General features: G+C 26.9%; 3 protein-coding genes and 1 pseudogene across 3 annotated transcripts; 1 reads left to right on the plus strand and 3 right to left on the minus strand.

Annotated features, from left to right (window-relative positions):
- Window positions 1-467: 467 nt before the first annotated feature.
- Window positions 468-1529, minus strand: LOC126553264 (uncharacterized). The gene is made up of 4 exons (XM_050208412.1): window positions 1407-1529; window positions 1025-1183; window positions 667-802; window positions 468-586 (listed from the first exon to the last, which is right to left on the minus strand). The coding sequence occupies exons 1-4, from the start codon at window positions 1527-1529 to the stop codon at window positions 468-470; spliced, it is 537 nt and encodes a 178-aa protein (XP_050064369.1).
- A 1176-nt stretch (window positions 1530-2705) lies between these two features.
- Window positions 2706-3239, minus strand: LOC126553259 (uncharacterized). The gene has a single exon (XM_050208408.1). The coding sequence runs from the start codon at window positions 3237-3239 to the stop codon at window positions 2706-2708; it is 534 nt and encodes a 177-aa protein (XP_050064365.1).
- A 7832-nt stretch (window positions 3240-11071) lies between these two features.
- On the plus strand, window positions 11072-11711 carry LOC126553256 (uncharacterized; the record flags this gene model as incomplete). The annotated part of the gene is made up of 2 exons (XM_050208406.1): window positions 11072-11262; window positions 11505-11711. Coding segments are annotated over 2 exons (282 nt in total), but the record flags the coding sequence as incomplete, so codon positions are not given.
- An 8310-nt stretch (window positions 11712-20021) lies between these two features.
- LOC126553263 (uncharacterized) lies at window positions 20022-22040 on the minus strand (annotated as a pseudogene).
- Window positions 22041-22100: the final 60 nt, after the last annotated feature.

Raw genomic sequence — 22100 nt, forward strand, 5'->3', positions numbered from 1 at the left:
AGCCCGGATTAAGACCTTCAGGTACCCAGTGGCCAATACATGGTGGTGTGCCCCCACAAATGAAAACAACTCTTTAAAAATAATAAAAATGTATTAATTTGTGCCCGAGGGACGTGGTCTCTCTTTAACCAGATTTGCTATTAATGCACCTAAAAATTAAAATAAAACTAACAATACACTATCGAAACTGTTGAACAAAAATTAGTTATTTTGTATGTGTGTAGGATGCAGACAACACATGCGGGTATGACGTCCTCTTAATTGATAAAGAAGAAAATGGAATTAATAAACAAATTATTAAATTAAAATATAATATAAATTGATTAATATTTAAATGAAATGTAATAAACTATTGAAACATACCTGTCTTCTACCATATTATGTTCATATCTATTGGTTGTAATTATTGTTTATAAAATTTTTTTGTGAAGAAACTATACTGATGTAGGTACATGTTGAATGTCTGTTTAATGCATTAAATTTATTTTATTAATAATATACTTACTTGAGCAATGAAAACTTAATTCATCCCCTGAAATTTCTTCAACAATTATTTGGTCACCACTTAAAAATGTTATATCTTCACCTGAATAAAGTAGTTCATTAAATTATGTTTTATGTAATTTTATCTTATACTATTATTTAATGAAGTAATTTTTTACTAACTAGCATTATAGCCAGCATCACAATCAACATTGTTTAAAAGTGGATCCATCCTGTCACCGAGTAGACCTATTACTTTTTGAGTAACATCTGATAATGTTGACGCATTTTTACCACCTCCAGTTTTATAATGCTGCACCTAAATTAGATATTTAAGTACAAAATCACAAGGTAACATAGTAACATAGTATGCTGAGTGATTTCTCTAAGCCATAATTTAATGTTAATTAAATTGGGTGATTATACTAATGAATTGTACAAATTTAAATTGATGTAATATTGTCATTACTGATATAGATAGGTATCTAGATACCATAAAGATTCTAACAATTAATACTATAATTTATAAAATTATACAGACCTTGTACTGACTTTTTTCTTTCCTAGCTTTCCTTTTTTGTGTATCATACAAATGTTTTATTTGGGCTATATTTCTCACACCAGACGTTTGATTTGCATTATATGCTACAACAATTTCTGACCATGCCTCATTTTTTTTATTGTTCCACACAGCATCAGTCTATACAAATTATTTTAAATTAATGCAGAAATTGAATGGCAAAAAGATATTATTACCAACTAGTAAATATTAATATTATTTTAATACCTATATTATAAATTATTAATATTTTCATATTTTAATGAACAATACCTAGTATTAAAATACAATATTTTAATAGGTACCTACTTTATTACAACAAAAAAGTAACAATTCAGTTAATTTAAATAAAAATTGTACTTACTTTTACATTTTCAATAATGGCTTTATAAGGCAAAATCAGATCAATTAAGACCTCTTTTTCGTGTTCTGTAAAATTTTTACCTCGTTGTCTCTTATTAACGTCACACATCGTCACGTCTTCCATTTTTTTAGTTTTATAGGTACCTACACCTTTTTACAAATTCACAAACGAAATTATGAAAACGAAAGTAAATAATATACACCAGTCACAGGGCAATGACCGTAACAATTAACAATATAACAATTACGATAATATTATCATGATTCATATTTTATTCTAATATCATCTCGATTTGGTGATAACAAACTTAATCAAAAACCACATACTAGGTATAAACCAAAAACAATTTAATACATATTTTAGGCAACACAATCGGTTCATTAAAGTATTTAATCATTCATTAAAACAAACATTTCATTAAAATAACAATTCATTAAATAATCGCTTTTATGCAACCCGGCATTAGAGTAGTTAATAATAAATCACTTCCCGGATCCGGAAACAAATCTTCAGATTCAGATAATAATAAAAAATCTGCGTGTGAAATAATTTCATCCATCGCATTTAATATTAATTATCGTATAAATGTATAACAATAAATAATAGATTTACAAAAATAAACTATTAAAATAATGCTAAACACACTGAAACTGCTGCAGTAAATATATTACTTATAGTCCGCGACATGAAAAGTGGCCGATGACCGTCGCGAACCTAGCGGACGTTTCGACCTAGTGGTTCGCAATGTAATTAAACTAATTGCCGCCTTTTTTTGAATTAACCATTTCAACACGTATTATTATGTTATTTATTATCTATTTATTATTACTTTTTTTTTACACCATTATGAATTTTTAGACAGAAATCAGGACCAAAAGTGTTTAATATAATTTTATAAATCAATTTTTTTTATTTAAACCAAAAATAACAACAAAAATTTAAAAAAAAATTACAAGTACAAAAAATTGTATATTTAATATTATATAACTTATCAGTTTGTTTCTTCATCAACATTTTCATCATCACTCCAGTCGCTGTCATCTGGTAATATTGTCATGATTATTGGTTCAATCATGGTGTCCCTCATTATTTCTTTTTTGTTATCCTCGTCCTGAATTTGTTCTGCATGATGAACGCATTTCTTCCAGTCGTCAATTGTGACTGCATCTAATGCTTCGTGCGTTAATCGCTCAATATCAGCCATTTTGAACGTATTATTTAATTTTGCTACTTGGCCCTTAACTTGAGCCCAAATTAGCTCAATTGGGTTATACTTACAATGGTATGGTGGCAGACGGATTACCTCATGATCCATTTCCATTGCAATGTAATCCAACTCGTAAATTTTTTCACGTGGCAATAGGTTTTAACTTTTTGCCGAAGTTCAGCTAAAGTTTCCAATGGATGGAACTCGACATTATTTTCATTTAACCATTGTTGTACTTCGACTTTTTTCCAATTACTTTTGGGATATTTATCTTTGAGGATTGAATGGTAAGGTGCGTTATCCATAACTATTATTGATGGCTCTTCTAGATTTTTTAATAGTTGAATAAACCACTCTTTAAATACTTCACCATTCATCTGATTATGATAATCCGTCGTATTTCCGGTATTGCTTCGAAATACCAATTTTGACCCTTCTATGAACCCGTAGCGAGCACAACCTGCGTGGCATACAATAAGTCGGCCTCCTTTACCCGTCGGCACCTTCAGACCACTTGAATTATTTTCATCTTGCCAAATAAGGCTGCGTGAGTGGTTTTGGTTTACCCACGTTTCGTCAAGATAAACCACTGGCCGATCATCTTTATTTTCTCGCAACGTACTCATTTGTCGTAAAAATTTACACCGAAGTGCGACGATATCATTTCTCTCCATTAAAAATAAACGTCCATCATTACATTTTTTGTATGTAAATTTTAAATTTTTTAGGAGCCTTTGCAATGATCGAACGCACCCGGTGTAATTTGTTTTTTTTTGTATGGCATTTAATATTAATTGAGACGTTGGGTACTCACCTCGATCGTAAAACTCGTGGATAGTTCGTCTTACAACATCGGCATCGAAATCATCCAGCTCCGAAACAGTTTTCGCGCGTTTATACCCTTTACGTGGAGAAACAAACGTAGGACCCGCAAATGGTGTTTCTGGATTAACACTATTTTTTCCTTCAGCACAAATCCGTCGTACAGTACGATAACCCACACCACAAGCTTCGGCAGTAATAACTTGGGCATTTTTAAAAAAATCAGCAGTCAAATCTGGCTTATTCGATAATTGTTTTAAAAACAAATACACACTATAAATAATTTTTTTACTCTGACTGTGAGTATCTGAATCAGAAAACGACATTTTTAAATGGATTACACGGTAACGCAGCAGAAAAAAACAGTGTAAAAAAAATAGTTGTTTACGAGCGCACAGTAAACAACAGACAAAAAGACAGAACACGGTTGCCATCACACGTGTTTGTATTATGTATTATGTATCCCCACTACAGTATATTCTACAGCTGCCCTCCAGGCATTCCAGAAGATCCGCTAAGGGCGCAAAAAAAACCAGTCTACTATAATGTATGGAATTTATTTTGTACAGAATACAATAAAGGTACGGGCTGGCGCGCACCGGGCAGTAGGTGTCATAGGTTGAGAACCAATGGCCAACAGGCAGGGAAGCCGCAACGGGTCGCGGTACCCATCGGCCACTTTTCATGTCGAGGACTATAGCTATTTTATTTTGTGTATAAAATAAATGAAATTTAGTTTAAATGTTAAATAGACACTTCGTATAAAAATCACTGAATAATAGCTATAATATAGTTTGAGCAGTACATAGTTTTTTTTTTATACAAAAATGTACGTGTTTGTTGCAGTATGACATAGAACGACGTCAAAACTTGTATTCTAATTGGCTGACATTTTTTTTTATATTAAGTCATAGAACTTTTACTCATAGTTAAAGGTCTATGTCTTAAACTATAAAAAAACATTTTCTTAAATATAACGGTAAATGTTATTAACTCAATACCATTTCACAGTTGTTAAATAAAAGAAATATCGAATGATTGATAATATTTCATTGACATTAAGATGTTTTCCTTAAAACTAATACTATTATAGATTTACTTGAATTAATATATCCAATAGCATTGATTATAGGAAAAGTAACATTGATGTAAAGATTAATTGCGATGTATTCAATGTAATTAGCTATTGGTTTTAAACCATTTTGTTAAAAAATTAAATCCTATTTTTCATTAATTCAACACTTTTATTATGAGTAAAAATAAAGATATTTTTCACCGTTTCTAAGCCAGTTTAACATAAAGTAAAACATTATTTTTCTTCGTTTTAAAGAAAACCTAATAATAAAATCAACGGATTTGCTAAAAATTGCTTGTATTTTTTTTATCCTTAAATTAAAGAAAATATACTTAAATTGATTATCTTATTTTTGAAATGATGAAATTTGTCATACATTTTAAGAAAACAATAAAATATTAAATCAATGGAACGAAATCATAGAAATTAAAACTGTATTTTCTCTGAGTGTAATTCACCAAGGATATTCACTTTTCCATCGGAAACCACCCCCGAAGTTTGAAATTGAAGCATTATTTCGACTAGTTATGCTGTACACAGACACAAAAACAAAAAAAAAAAAAAAAACATACATCATTGTAAAACCAATACATTCATCACTCCGTTCAGAATCTAAAAAAAATGTTGAAAAAATTATTTCATAACCTATAGTAATTTTTAATACCATTTGTTATATATTTTTTTTTAACTTTGCAAAAATTATTATTACTCGTAATAACTAATTATTTATGTATGTATAATTTATTACAACTATTAGATTAGACTGATTAGAGTATCTACATTACAGTGCCTAGGTTTTGTAGGGCCCTAATTTAAAAAATGTTATGGAGCCCTTGTACTTATACTATTTACAATTAGTTTATTTACATTATTCAAATAGTCTTCATTTTTAGGTATACTATTACACCCAGTCAAGTATTCAAAAATTGAATACAAACATAAATACCTACTTGATTTTAATTTTGCAGTAATAATTAATTATTAATTTTATTTAAATTTTTATAAACAAAAAGTATAAGATGTATATTATACCAAATATGCAATACAAAAATATAATTTAATTTTTAATCATTAGATAATAGTGGTAAATAACATTAACTTACAAAAAGTCACAAAATTAGAATATAATAAACGCCTGTTCTTCTTTTATATATACGAGTATAAAAGGATAATATAATATAATATAAGGATGATAAATAAGTCCATGAAATAATGTATTTTTATTTTAAAGCTAATATTTAAAAGTACTTACCGTACATTCTTACGAACCCCATTACGAACTTCTTTCATTTTTTTTTTTAAAGAAGTCTTACATGATCGGGTTCCTTTCTTTGCGATGGCGCGAATTTTTTTTGGTGACATTATGTTAACAATAGTTTATATAATTTTGGCACGAAAAAATAAATGTGGTTAGATACAATAGCATAAAAATTAAATACAATTTATATAATGAGTAATTAATATAAAGGCCACTCTGATAATATTACTAAATTATAATAGGTATCGTAGTATAATATAGTACTTCCACAGCGTATTCTGTCATATGGTGACTACGACCGTCGACGACATGATCAAGTGTAGCTAGCAGCTAGCTTATAAATAAGTTTAGATATGGTCTATATTCATTATTCAAGATAATAATATTATGTCTTTCGAATTCTGATTATCGGAATTTTTATTTCTGTCACAATAATTATTCGTCCAGACACCAGACGGTCGTCCGGTGCGGGCCGATGACGAAAAACGCGAGTGCTTGAATGGTAGTAGGGGAAGCCGCGTTGTGCCGTTTTACGCCACCAGGGAATAATTCCATAATAATAAAAAAAATTATTTTACAATTATTTCACATACTAAAAATTGTTTTGCGCGGGACAACTTTACTCCTTCAATATTAACAAAAAAATTACCAACATTTTACATCCCTATAAAGAAGAAATTTATCTGTGTCGTAGCTTCGTTATTTTTTTGATAACACTACCCAATAATTTTTAATAGTTAGTTGAAAAATACAAAAAAACCTAATGTTCTCAAACCAATAACTTTAATCGTATTTATGTTATCCAAAAAATAAAAATGCTGCGACATAGATAAAATTCTTCTCTATGTGTTGTAAAATTTTGATTATTCTTTTATAGTTATGATGCGAGAAAAGTTGTCCCGCGCGAAACAGTTTTTACAATCGAATTACGAGTGGTGTGGCGTCCTCTTAATAATGATTTTAATTGCTGCTTGGCATTATTGGTTACGGTTTCTCGTCGTAACTGTAGAAGGTTTTTTGTTTTTGGAAGAATGTTGACAAGTGTAATCTTTTCTGTACAAATAATTGGTTTTATTTGGAAAAGTACTCTTAACAATCCAATTAGTTTTTGAATTATTCGAAAATAAATTAATCCACTCATCACAAGCAAGGCTATAAGTTTCTGTTTTTTGGTCAATTTTTGTACGAATAATTGCACTAAATTCATTTGGATTTATAATACTACGTTGCACTATAACACATTTTGAGTCAAAATCAAAGTAATTAAATTTTTACATATTTAAACTTAAGCACTTCAAAGTTTAAACACGCAACACAGAAATCTATCTAAGTAAAAACTTGAAATGACTTACTACAACACCAACTGAACAACCATTAACCAATATTTTATTTATAAATTGTATTTGATTAATAACAATAATAAAGTCCAAAATAATAATTACTTAATTTAGAGTATTGTCAGTAAATAGCAGTGTTTGGAAAGAACGTCGTTCATGAACGCACATTCTCACGTTCACATTCGCGAACGTCAATCGTATTATTTAAAAATAACTTAATAGTTAATACCTATATAAAGATATTTTTAATGAATTTGATTGATTTTAAAAACGCTAAGATGCATAGGACGCTTAATTTATCTACTATTTAATTCATATTTTATAAGTATGTATAATATGTTATTAGTTAAGTTTAGTTATATTGATTATTTATATTAGGTATACAATATATCCTATTAAAATATATTACGTTCCTGATTTTAGGTTGGGTGTTGAATCGCATATATTTATGGATTTAACTATTGACTACAGGTAAATAATTCATAGAAAAAAATTAAAATTAAATGAACGAGAATGACCCAATCTACCCAATCTACACGTTTATATTTTTTCAAAGATCGTGAACGAATTCATTTTTTTAGTGAAAGTTCCGAACACTGATAAATAGTACCTAATCTATAAAATATTTTAATATTTGGTGTGAAATTTGTATAAGACTAAATAAATAAATAATACTTTTAAATTGTAACATAAACTATTTATTCAAACATTATAAATGGGTATATGTCTAAATGCTTGATTTCTGTTCTAAATAAAATTTATTTTCCTTATTTTCATCAATATACATTAAACATTTCAATAGTACTAGTGATACTATTAATACTAATTATAATTTTTAAGCTGTTACTACTCTAGTATGTTTCTAATTACCTAGAGTATTGTCTATAAAAAGTAATCTATAGGTACACATTACTTGATGACCAACAATTATTTATACAAGTCTAACTTTTTTTTTTAAGTATACTAAAAAATAGATTTATTGTATACCTAGTTTTACTTTATTTCAATATTACCTAGTAAACATAATATTTCCAATAATTTTATCTAATTCAAAACGAATGTAGGTACGTATTTCTTAACCATTGATTTATTTTAATATATTTATTATTATTGAATACTAAAATATTTGTATGTTGAATGATTATTAATTTATGAAAATATAAAATTATTGAAGTTTTATCTGTTTAATCAGTTTGGCGGTAAATAATAATAATAATAATTATAATAATAGTAACAATACTTTCGCGCGTAATTCAAATATGCCCAATCAGAAGCGCGGATTTAATATCGTGGCTAGTTTCGAGTAGGGATTGTTAATACTCGTAACGTACACCTATCTGTCTATATTTTTATTTATTTTTTTTTTTTATAAAAATAATATCTATACTAATGATATATACTTACATTGATATTTTGTGAAGTTGAAATATTTGAAAAAAAAAATGAACTTTTTCCGTGTGTGTTTGTGTTGAGCGTCGTGATGTGGTATGATATATTATAAGTTTGTGAGACCGTTGTTCAATGTTTACGATAAAAATGTTGATATTATATAAGTATAAAAAAAAAAAAAAAAAGTTAACTTAGATTTATAACTATTTTATATTTTACGTTTAATGATATATACTTACAATGTTCTTTGAGAAGTTGAAATATTAAAAAAATTTCCGTGTGTCGTCTATGTGCTGAGCAGTGTGAGGTGAATGATATGATACGACACATTTACTCTCGGTACTTTTCGAAATAATAATTATTATAATTTAGGTTTGATTTAGAGTGGTGTGATCTCATCATAATAATCTACATATTTCCGTCTTATGAAATAATAATCATAATTTTGATTTGATTTAGAGCGGTGTGATCTGATTATAATAATTAGCATATTTATAAAAATATTATATTCGGTGTCAAATAATAAAAAATATAGTCGCACATAATTTACCATCTCTATCAAACAATATAATTTTACCCTTTCCGTTTCAGTGTGCTTCAACTGAAATGTATAAAATATATCACTCAATACAAAATAACAAGTCACTTTTAGAGAAAGTACGTAAATCCACTTAATAGCTACAAGTTATATCTGAATAAAAAAATCAAAAAAAATCTCATTTGTCAGCTCAGTAAATAGTAGTAATGAAGAATCGATGAACGAAAGTGATGTAAGTACAAAATAATTTGTTTTTTATGTAATTTATAATTATTAGTTATATTTTGAAGATGACTATATACAATATTTTTTTATTTTGTATAATACTGAACTATGTTGGTTCGAGGTATTATACTCGTACTTAAAGATATAAATAAATAGGTGTAGCGTATATATTTTTACTAGATTTTTAGTTACCAAATGTTATTTAGTTATGGTACTTGTTTGTTAACGCCCCGCCAGTGCGCCGCATAAAATTTATCGCCCCGCCACTCTTGTTTGTTATCGCCCCGCCAATTAAATAAAATAAACAAAATAATAAATAAATATAAAATATGTAATGTATGTATTATTAATAGTAAAAAATTTAAAAATAAATGAATAAAAATGTTTATAAATTTAAAAAAATATGTATAAATGATTAGTAAATAAATAATATAATTATAATTATAGTGGAGGCCAGAACTCGGATATATCTTTTAAAATGGTTTCAAATGCGTCTTGTTTTCCGAGACGTGTTCTCCACATAAATTCTGCTAAATATGATTCCAAAAAATTTCTGTTTGTTCCACGACGCTTTTATTTCCCCATTTAGCAGAACCCCACAACCTCTCGATATTTTGGGTGTGTGCCCCTGTGTCTGGATCAACAAAATTATATGTATGGTTTACAGTATTATGTTGGAATCCCGCTTGCTGCAAATTATTATACGCTTTCCAACAATCTGACAATATTACTGAGCCTGGTCTTATATATTTTTTGATTATAGGTAACAATGTTTTTTCCGATCAATCAGGTACACTTATTATAAAACATGCATTGGTTTCCCGACATATTCCACCGAAAATCCATTGCTGAGGTAGAATACGTCCAGCATTATTTTTCCGGCGCACAAATAAACTTTCATCTATTTCGACGATAAGACCGGGACCACCAATTTCTTTATTTTGGTCATTTTCTAACTTCCATATATATACTTCACGTAGATAGTTACTCCAATCAACCACAGCATTTTGTCCCATCTTTAGCTCATGTTTACAAAAAGTTACTGAAGACATTTCTCGAGCCCAGTAATATATGAAATGGACAATTGTATGTATTGGTAGTCTAGAACCAGTTAACCAATTGTTAACTCTTAAACCTTTTCCTTCCGACAACTTCTTTTCTGACAACGCCATCGCGACCCCTTGATAAACATTATATGGCCATTTTCACATATTTCACTAGTTTTAACTATATTATTTTTTTGTAAAAATGTAATTGCAGTATCATTGTTAAAAACAACTGTAAGTAATTCATTAAAATTCATTTTATAATATAAAAGAAAATAAATAAAAGAAAAAAAGAAAAAATAAATTTTTCGAATTGGTTTCAAACGAAGTTAAAGTTTAATAAAATAACGAAAGCCAGCAGCGTACTAATATGGTTTAATATAAAATGTACAATAGTTTTTCCATTTCCCAAAATAGATCATCCACCACGAGCTAAATACGATAATTGTAGGTAGAATAACGGCACACTATATGGCGGAGCGATAACAAACAAGAGTGGCGGGGAGATAAATTTTATGCGGCGTACTGGCGGGGCGTTAACAAACAAGTACCGTTATTTAATTTCAGAACGATTATAACAATATGAGTATGAATGATGAGGTTAAATCATTTAAATCAGTGAAAAAACAAGACATACGTAATAAAAATATAAAACAAGTCAAATCAAATAAGAATAAAACAATGGCTAAAAAAGTAAGTAAAACAAAACATTTACAGTAAAGTAAATTTTACATTTTTTTTTTTTTTTTTTTTTTGTTTTAGAATATTTCATATTTGGATAATATTGAAAAATTACTACAAAATGAAAAAATTGAAACTGATATCATAAATACTATTACGGTAAAACAAGATGATGATTTGATAAATGTTAAATCTCCAACTGACGAAAGAAGTTCCGAGTACTGGACCATCAGCCACTATAAGATCAAAAATATTAAGAATGTTGATAGCAAGAACAGGTAATATAATATATTATATTATTTATATACGGAGAGACCAGGACTATTTTCGGATAAACGCTTTTATAACGAATGTAAACTAGTGAATGATATTAAATTATTATCCCTACAAAGACGATACACATTGCTGACAACTTATATGCTCTTTATTATTTAATCACCAATATTCAAAATGTATTAACATTATCACTATGTCCAGCTATATATTTATATATTTTTTTTTTTTTATTTTTTTTTTATAGATGGAAACATGCTGAATGTAGCCTTAAAGTAACGATAACCGATCAAACAAAAGATCAAGAACTTAAGAATAATTTAACAGAGGTTGTATAAAAAATATTCACACGCTTTATGTCTGATCCAAAGAGGAAGATAACAAGATCTAAATTATCAAAGACATAATAATGTATTTATTAATGACAGTAGAAAAAAAAAATTGAATATATAATAGCTGGTACTATGTAAAATAAAAAAATTTTCAGTTTAAATATACTTGTGTTATATTTTTTATACCATCACTCACATTGTATATCAATTAAATATTATATTATATTTTATTTATGTATATAAAACAAAAAACTAATCGTACATTTATTTTAAAATGTAGTAAAAAGTAGTAATAAAAAAAAAATAATAATAATAATATAAATTACTGGTTAACAGCTGATTGAAAAAAAATTAGACTACTGCATAGACATAATATAGATGGACTGCGTGTTTAGCCCTTATCGTGTCAACAATAATAAACTTATGTAAAAGTTAAATAATCATGGGAAAATGTTTATCTCTACATCTTTCTTCCATGATACAGACAGTTATATTTTAACCGGGGTAATTCGATTTCGGCACGATTAAAACTGTGATTAACTGTAATGAGAGTTTCCGTGTTTTTTGCTTACATTTTTTCATTCTGTGGTAATATTATAGCTCAGAAATAATAAAACATATTCGATATTAATTCGAAGTAATATTATTAAATTAATTATATTAGGTTTATTAGTTTCGGTTGTTGATATTTTCTATAACAGAGGTAAAATGGTGAATATATGTTCTATAAAAAGCTGTAGAAACATTGGCAAGGATGGTATTCATATGCATAAGTAAGTTACAAATGTTTTAAATTTTTATTAATTTTAACTATTTGACATGTTTTTAAGATTTCCGAGTAATGAACAAACAGCCATGAAATGGACTAACATAATTAAAAAAATACAACCATCGTACATGCCTTTAAAATCATCAATGATTTGTAGTGCTCATTTTAAAACTTCTGATTACAACTTGAACTATAAAAAAATAAAAATAAATGATAATGCTGTGCCAAGTATTTTTTTAACAAGTAATATTAAATAATACCTAATTAGCTATTAGTTAAGTACACCTTCCTTTCATATTATATTGTACTATTAAATTATAATTTAAAACTATTATTTGTTATTTAGCTAGTAGAAAGTCATTGATGAAAATATTTAAAGATTTACCCAAGAACTGTGATAGTTTAAAATATAATCTGTCAAACAGCGGTAAGTAGTTTATTAAGAAATATTGTATAATATTAGACTATAAAATATGAATATGTTAATTTCCAGACGATACAAAAGTGAATGAAACTATTTCAAATACATCAGAATATTCTGAAGCAAGTACTAGCTTAAAATATAATCTGTCAATCAGCGGTAAGTAGTTTATTAAGAAATATTGTATAATATTAGACTATAAAATATTATAATATAATTACTATAATATAATTGTAATTGTTTCTAGACACTTCTTCAGTATTGGGAGTGGCAGATAATTTGCTTACAAGTTCATTAGTTACCAGAATGTAATACTTTTAAAAATATTAATAGGTTTATTTTACTAAGAAACATTTTAGATTTAAGACATTTTTTTCTAGAAAAAGAAAAAAATATTGGAATACCTCACAGAGAACATTTAATGAGTACAAGCGTAGAATAAAGAGCTTAGAAAATCGAAATCAGTACTGAGAAATAAAATCAAAAATGTTGAGCAGTTAATTTCACATTTACAGAAAACCAATAAAGTTTCTGATGAATGTTACTCAATGTTAAACGTATTATTTCCTAAACACGATTATTAATATTATGTTATGTGGTAATTTAGTTGTACAGGGTGTCCCGTGAGGATTTACCCAATGTGATATCTTCTATAAACTAGAAAAAATATTAAAAATCAGGAGATTAATGAAATAAAAATGTTGAAACATCAATATTTTCAAAAAAAAAATAACTCTATAAAATGGCTATTTTCGATTTTTTTGAAAATAATTAAATAAAAAAATATATTTTTAAGTTTTTTACCAAAATATTACAATAAATTAAACATAAAATATTTGTTGTTCTTGTCCCTGTGAGTCTTATAAAAAATCAGAATTATGATATATCCATTGTTTCAGGAGATATCGCAATGGGTAAATCCTCATGGGACACCCTGTATATGTATTTTTAATGTAATGTATTGTGTTGTTCTATGTTTAGTGTTTACTTAGTTAATATTGATAGTTTAATAAATTTTATTTTAACCAATATTTTTGAATTGCACTTTGTATGTGCTTTAAATGTAAATGTGATTTAACTTCTAAAAATATTTGTTTGTATAAAAATTATAATATTAATAATTGTTGTATTTAGTTTTGCATGTACTTTATGTGTTCTTAATTTTTATATATTTCTTAATGTGATATGCTATGTTGTACATAAAATATATTTATATTCTTAACTATATGTTTGTGTTTTGTATGTGTTTATTTTATTACTCTGGGATAACTGTCATATTTTTAGTTAGTAATAATTATAGTTTAAGAATGAATTTATAATTTATAGGATTCCCTTCCTGGCATCCAAAAAGAAATTATTTTAAAACAACTGAATATGACTACACAGAGATCTGTTACACCTGAATTGAGATCTTTTGCATTAACTCTTAATTTTTATTCATCAAGTGCGTATAACTATGTTAGAAAACAATTTAATAAATGCCTACCACATCTGAGCACACTTCGAAAATGGTATACAGTGGTAGATGGTTCACCAGGTATTACAAAAGAATCATTAGTAGCAATTGAGTTAAAAAACGATGAAATGAAATCTCGTGGTAAAAATTTAATATGTGCTATAATGCTTGATGAAATGTGTATTAAAGAGGACATCCATTTTAACGGCAAAAAAAATCAAGGATTTATAGATTTTGGCATGGGTATGATGGAAGACTGTGATAATTTACCTTTAGCAAGAGAAGCACTGGTGATCATGTTAGTTGCACTCAACTCTAATTGGAAAATACCAATAGCATATTTCCTTACAAATGGCTTATTGGGTCAAGAGAAAGCCAATATAGTAAATTTATGTTTAGAAGCAGTTCATCAAACTGGTGCTAAAGTTAAAACTTTAACTTTTGATGGAGTAAGTTCAAATATTATGATGGCTACTAAATTAGGAGCTAATTTAAATATTTCAAATTGTCAACCTTATTTTAAACACCCAATTACCAAAGAAAATATTCACATATTTTATGATGCATGTCATATGCTTAAACTTTGCCGGAACACACTTGGTGACTGGAAAGTATTTTTTGACAAGAATGGTGATGCAATTAAGTGGCAGTTTTTTAAGTCATTAATAGAACTACAAAATGAAAAAGATCTTCACTTAGCAACAAAAATCAGGAACAGACACATTAGTTACCATAAAGAAAAAATGAAGGTAAAATTAGCGGCCCAAGTATTTAGTAGCAGTGTAGCGGATGCTATTGATTATTCTAAAAATATCGGGCTGAAAGAATTTTCGAATAGCGAGTCAACCACATTTTTTTGTAGGATGATAAATAATATTTTTGATTTTTTGAATACGAGGAACTTTTTGGGACAAACTGAGTACAAAAAACCAATTAAATTAAAATTATAATTATAATAAAATGTATATATATATAAGTAAATATTTGTTTAGCAATAATTCATAAAATATATAAAATGAATCATACTTTAATTATAAATAAATGTATAAGTAAAACAAACTCTATATATATATATATTAAATAAGTAAATTCTTGTTAAGTATATTATACTATTTTTTTAAAAAAAATAAAACATAATTTATAACTATTTATATCAACTAAACTCTGTAAGAAAAAGCTAGTAACTATTTTTTGTTTATATATATATATATATATATATATATATACTAGCTGGCTCCGTGCACTTCGTTGCCCGTTAAAAATGCCAATTCTATATAATATGATTCGAATTTTGATTAATTTGTTATTTAATATTCGGTTTAACGGTGTTCAAAACTTATATATTTTCATTGACCGTTTTGATTCTCAAAAATCTTGTGAAACCACCACTTTAATATGCGAATTTTGTAAAATGCTTTCTTATTGCACACTAAATTTGTGGTACGATTTTACGAATGTACCGTGTAAATTTTAAGCATCGATCTATCATTGTTCAGGCTCTACGTTTATTAGTCAGTGAGTTACTCAAGTCATAATATTATAGTCATTCTGCTTGCCGTTGCCGTGAGACTCTCTTATGATTATGCGAGCAGTATATTATCATGTAGGCAATCCACACATGGTAGATTGCGGACCCCGCGAGATGTGTACGTAAGCTTATAATTTCTAACACTTAAGTTTCAAAGTTATATCATTTTTTTATTTTACTACGGTGGGTAAAATACAATAATGTGCCATCTCGTAATTTTTATATTGTTGCCTGTTGGTAAAACAATAAAACTTGGTATAACTTGTTATGTTAGTTTATTGCTGTGAATTTTAAATTTACTGTAGACATTGACTTATTTTGCTAATTCTTATTATTGTTGTTATGGTTTTAACAAAATATAACAACAGGTCTATAATTATTATATTCAATCATAATCAATAGTGACCTTAATATAGTTTATTTTCTTGCTGGACTGCAGTGACAGTTGTTGTTTTTTTACATCCCGATTCCGAAGTTTTCTGGTGGATTTTCCTAAAATTGTACTACATAAGCACCTTCTCTTGCGACCAATAGGAGCGAATCATCAGTGAAAAATGTTACAAAAATGGGGAAAATAAATAATAATAACAAAAAAATTGTTACCATGATTACCAAAAATAAAATAGTAATAATAATAACAGTAATAGTAGTCATCAGTATTTTTTTTTAATTTTCCGTGCAATTTTCTTAACTTTTTCTTACATAAGAACCTTCTCCTGGAATTTACGACCTAAACAAAATAAGATTGAGCGAAATCTATCCAGCCGTTCTCAATTGATGAAATGTTATACATTTTTGTCTCTATTTTTATATATATAGAAGATAGAAGATAGATAGATTATTGTGAACTAAAAAAAAATTCACTCAAAAAATTTCAAATTTCCAAACTAAAATAACTATAGAAACCATAGATTATATTGATTGTACATCGAGCTGATGTTTAGATGTCTACGTCTACTATAGAGTAAATAAAGACAATGGTATCGAGTTCAAATCCCAGACATCAATGAATAGATTTTGCACTTTTTCTACTTATTCGGTTGACTTTTTAAAAATTTTCTTTCGTAAAAACCTTCTCCAGACAATAACAAATACTCCTAAAAAATAATTAGCGAAATCGGTTCAGCTGTTCTTAATTGATGAATTTTTATACATTTTGTCTTCATTTTTATGTATAAAGATTTTTAATTTCTTTTTTTACTATGACAACGATTTAGGTTTGTATGTCTATTTGCATGCATTTTTAAAAACATTTTAAATAAATGATTTATTTTATTTAAATGGTTGCCATTGACTACCAAAAATAATTTAGTTGACTATTTGCTGGATAGATGGCGATTCTGTAATTTCATCACCACCTCGTCATATTTCTCTAACCCGATAACTTTCTCAAATTTTTCGTCCGTAAGAACCTTCTCCTGGCAATTACGTCCCAAACAAAAAAGAATGAGCGAAATCGGTCCAGGCGTTGTTGAGTTATGCGCTTACCAAATTTTGCGATTCATTTTTATATATAAGATATATATATATATATACCACAGAATATATTCCGTGTATATACCGTACATTTACTATAACTAAGCTGATTATAACAAAAAATAATAATAACTATAATTAAGTGTATAAGACGTAACAACACAAAATATTGTTTACGATGTATCTGTGTATATGTGGTTTGGAAAAAAAAAGTGAAGATATAAAATTATACATATTATTATTATAATAAATAATATACTTTTAAATGTTGTACTACACACTAATCTTTTTGAACTATTCAAAATGTTTCGTACTATACTCAATTTTAGGGCTGGTACAAATTACATATTTCATTTCGTTTTTTAACGTGGTGTAAAAAAAAAAAAAAAAAAAAAAAACTAACCTATTTGTGGTGCAAATTATGTAAAATACCATTATTAAATGGAATCATTTTTTATAGTGGAAAATTATAATAGTAAATATTTAATTTAAAGCTAGTTAATAGTAGTAAAGTAATAGTACTTACATTTCTGTTAGCGTGGAGATGCTTGAAAAAAAATATACTGGCTTCTAGTTGTAGTGAACCGGTCTTGGTGAAGATGGTTCAGCACGATTTAAGGGGCCGTTGCACGTCGTACCGGCAAAAATACTGTACAAAAACATGCCAATTTTGTTCCAATAATACGGCTTACTGAATGGTTTTAGAGCAAAATACCTTAATTAAAAGTTGTAGAGGAGAGTTATATCGGGTGACGTATAAAATTCGATTTTTGATATTTTAATTTTTTATACCAATTATTCGCAAGTAAAAAAATGAAAAAAACAGAAAACGCAAAATGGTTTTATCAATTTTGAGAATGAAATATCAAAAATCGAATCTTATACGTCACCCAATATAACTCTCCTCTACAACTTTTAATTAAGGTATTTTGCTCTAAAACCATTCAGTAAGCCGTATTATTGGAACAAAATTGGTATGTTTTATAGTAAAAAAATTGTAATTACGGCCGTCAAGTGCTGCTCTGCTAAGTATAGCGGCAGCGTTCGAAACAATTTTCATATTACCACCCCGCGCGCGACTGCAGCCGTACCGCACCATAGGTCTAAACTGGTTTTTATATCGCAGTTTATAAATAATTGTTGTTATTGTAATTATTGTTACGATAACAATAATGTTGGTGACCGAATAATATAATATATCGATACCGATATCGAATTTAATATTTACGTGTACTATTATTTTGCACGCCGCGTAGTGGTAGGTATTATATATCTCACGTCATCATTATTATAATTTGTACAATAAAAGTACGATTTGAATAATTATTTTTTTAAACTTGAATAAAATTTGATGATTTGTTAATTTTATTAACGCTGAACACACATTATGAAAAAAAATTATTAAATTTAAAACGATATAACAAAACCACCTTAGGTAATAGGTACCTACAATCTGCACGGTTACATATGAATAAATAATAGCCTGTTGAATAAAGTGACAAACGTAATCAATGTACTTACGATATAATTCGATAACTATAGTCTAAATAATAAGTGATTTAGATCTCTAATTATATTAATTATTTACATAAATCAGTCAAACACTGTATATATTTTTAATTAGTAGGTACCTACGTCTATTACAGATTATTAATTATTCATTAAATTTAATAAAAATAAACAAACGAATTGAAGCCAATTCAAAATATGACAAAACTAGTTGACACCAATATAAATTTATTTTTTATTAAATTATTAAATAATTAAATAATAAATAATATTTTCAATACATTTTTTCTCATTTTTAATAAAAAAATGTTAATCAGTACAAATTTCACCTATTATTAATAATTGAAAAAATGTTAAACAGAATATAAATGATGAATATTGTTTTATATTTTCCTATAATTTAATTATTCTTCTCGTAAGTCGTAATAGGTATAAGATAGATAATATATAGGTAAATAATAAATTTGTTAAAAAAATAATTTTAAATACGTAGATTCAATCAAAATCTGAAATATTATAAAATATTTGACTCTTATGCACAATATGTACAAACATATTTTGATACATGTACAATAAGCAAACATAATCAAACACAAAAGACGTAATATTAGTTGGTAGATATAGATATAGATATAGATAGATTTACCTATATATTATAGATATTATAATAGTAATTGTCATTTTTGATTTCTATCATTTTAAAATGATAAAAACATGACAAAACAATAATTAAAATAATTTTTATAATATCGGAATAATTATGTAAGGAAAAAACAAAATTTAAATGTTTAAAACTTTATTTTTTACATTATAATATATATATTTTTATAGGTACCTAAAATCATATAATTACTACAAATTAAATATTAAATTATAATCAATTGAATATTACTATACAAATATACAATTACAAACCTAATTATTAATCGTATAAATAATAGAGGTATTAAAAAGTATAATATATTAACTAATTATTAATTCACAAAAATCATAATTTAAATTTCTAAAACTTATATTTAACAGATATACAGATATACACTTAAAAATAAAATATGTATAGAATATAATATGTATTTTTAAAAAATATATATAACTATACTATTATACATAGTGCGAATAAATTTAAATTTACATAAAATATAATTTTATTTTTAAGTGTATTATTATGTTTGATCCGTGGACTTCAGATAATAACCTAAATTTATATTTTCTAAAGTTTTTTTTTTTTTTTTTATACAAAATTGTATACTTAAGTATAATAATATAACAGCTATTATCGTAATCAAATATTTATTTGTATATACAAATTCATAGGTTTTTTCTAATGTAAGTGAATTTAATAATTTTTCTTGTTGATCTAATTTTGCGTTTATTTTATCGAAAGACTCTTTATCAAATTTTTAATTTTTAATTTCATCTAAATGAATGGGTTTCGGATATAGTCGATTAACTGCAATATTACAGCACGAATCATTTAAAAGGCTTAACTGTAAAGGCTGTGTTACAAATGACGATTCTAATATTTGTTCTGTTATTATAACGCCCATAGCCGTTTGAGCAAGACAACCAGCTTTCAGGAATGATTTACCAGAACTTTTTAATGTTAGCCTACGAATAAAAGATCGTTTATGACAAATTATCGTGATTATAGTAGGCTTTTCACATACAAAGTACCAATTATTTTTGAAAAATGATGGGTACCATAACTATTTTTTAAATTCAGTGATATAAGTATCACATTGGGTAGGTTGGCTATAGAATTTTTTAATATTTCTGTTACACAAGTAGGATCAGTAACACTATTGTGTATGATTTCATTAAAACCACAAACAAAAGTATTAGCAACTTTTACAGTTATTAATATTGACCAAATAAAAATTTTGTCACCAAATCGTCTGTTATTAAGTACATTGGATTTTCAGTTATATGTATAAATTGTCCTAATTCATTGATTGGAACGTATATCGGTAGAATATAATATAATTTGAAAATGTCGATGGTACATAATGGAATTTTTATTGAAAATATTAATCTATCGTTCATTGGGCGAAGGTCTATGAGTAATATTTTGTATATTTCTTGTATATTATCTTCATTAAATTTTACAGGGAATTTTAAATTTTCCGGTAGGATATTTTCCATTCGTTTTATTTCTGACAAAAACTGATCTGGTGTAATTATGAAAACATCTAATTTATTCATTTGAACGTTTGAAATTATTCTTTGTAACCACGTTACAAATATATCTAATTCATTAATATTATTTTCAATCAGGGATATTAATTTTAAAATAATAATTTGTTTATTTTCGTCTGCTAATTGAATATCTATGGTGTTAATAGTTTTTTCAATTTTTTTCATATTTTTATCAAATAATAATTTATTGTCATTAAATGTTGTTATGGTTTCATTAAAATTTGTTATTGTGCTTCTTAAAATAGAAACTTGGTCTTCAACTATGTGTATCATATCTTTTTGATCATTCTCTAATTTGTTAATCGAACTATCATACCTTCTTACATCATCAGCGTCGGCAATGCCGAACATCCACTGTAATGCCGAACCCCCAGATTCAAATGATAGCCTAACCTTTTTACTATGCCTAGCCATTTGTCTAATAGTCTGTGTATCTGTGTTAATTTTTTTTACACGCTTCTCCAACTGATTTAGAGTTATTTGGTTGGAGTTATTAATTGCAAATGAGTTGATTGATTTTAACATGTTATTTACATCGATAAGGCTATTTATTAGATATTTTAAATCTATAAATTTATTGATGGTCCAACTACTTTTACATAATTTACCTTCTCCTATTATTTCGTACTGTAATCCTGGACTATTGGTGGTAAGAGTGAGGTTATAAAATGCAGCATCTTGATTTTTACTGGAAATAATATGATTGGTTAGCAGCAATAGTAGTATGGTACGACAAATCACATTCCAGGCATCCATTTTTGTTGTAATTCTATGATAAATAAAAAATTATGTATAATATGTAAATTAAAAATTGAATAAAAAAAAAATTTGTAAAAAAAAAACAATTTTCTTACCTGTTTCGATGTTTGAACTTCTTCGATCACTCGAACATACACAATAAAATATGAACAAGGTAAATATTGTAAAATAGGTACTTTACGTAAAACTCGCGGCGCCTGATGATAACCAAGTCATACGATTATTACCACTGATCCCCTTTGGTCATCACATTGTCCTTATATATTAATTATATTATATTGTTGATGTTATACCAGTTGTAATATTTTTGTAATCTTACCCTAGATACAACAAGCTTAAAAATGATTACCATATTAACTTACTGTTACATTGTTACACAATTATTGTTTTCTTAGCC

The sequence above is a fragment of the Aphis gossypii genome, unplaced genomic scaffold (genome assembly GCF_020184175.1).
Source record: "Aphis gossypii isolate Hap1 unplaced genomic scaffold, ASM2018417v2 Contig00112, whole genome shotgun sequence".
Taxonomy (NCBI): domain Eukaryota; kingdom Metazoa; phylum Arthropoda; class Insecta; order Hemiptera; family Aphididae; genus Aphis; species Aphis gossypii.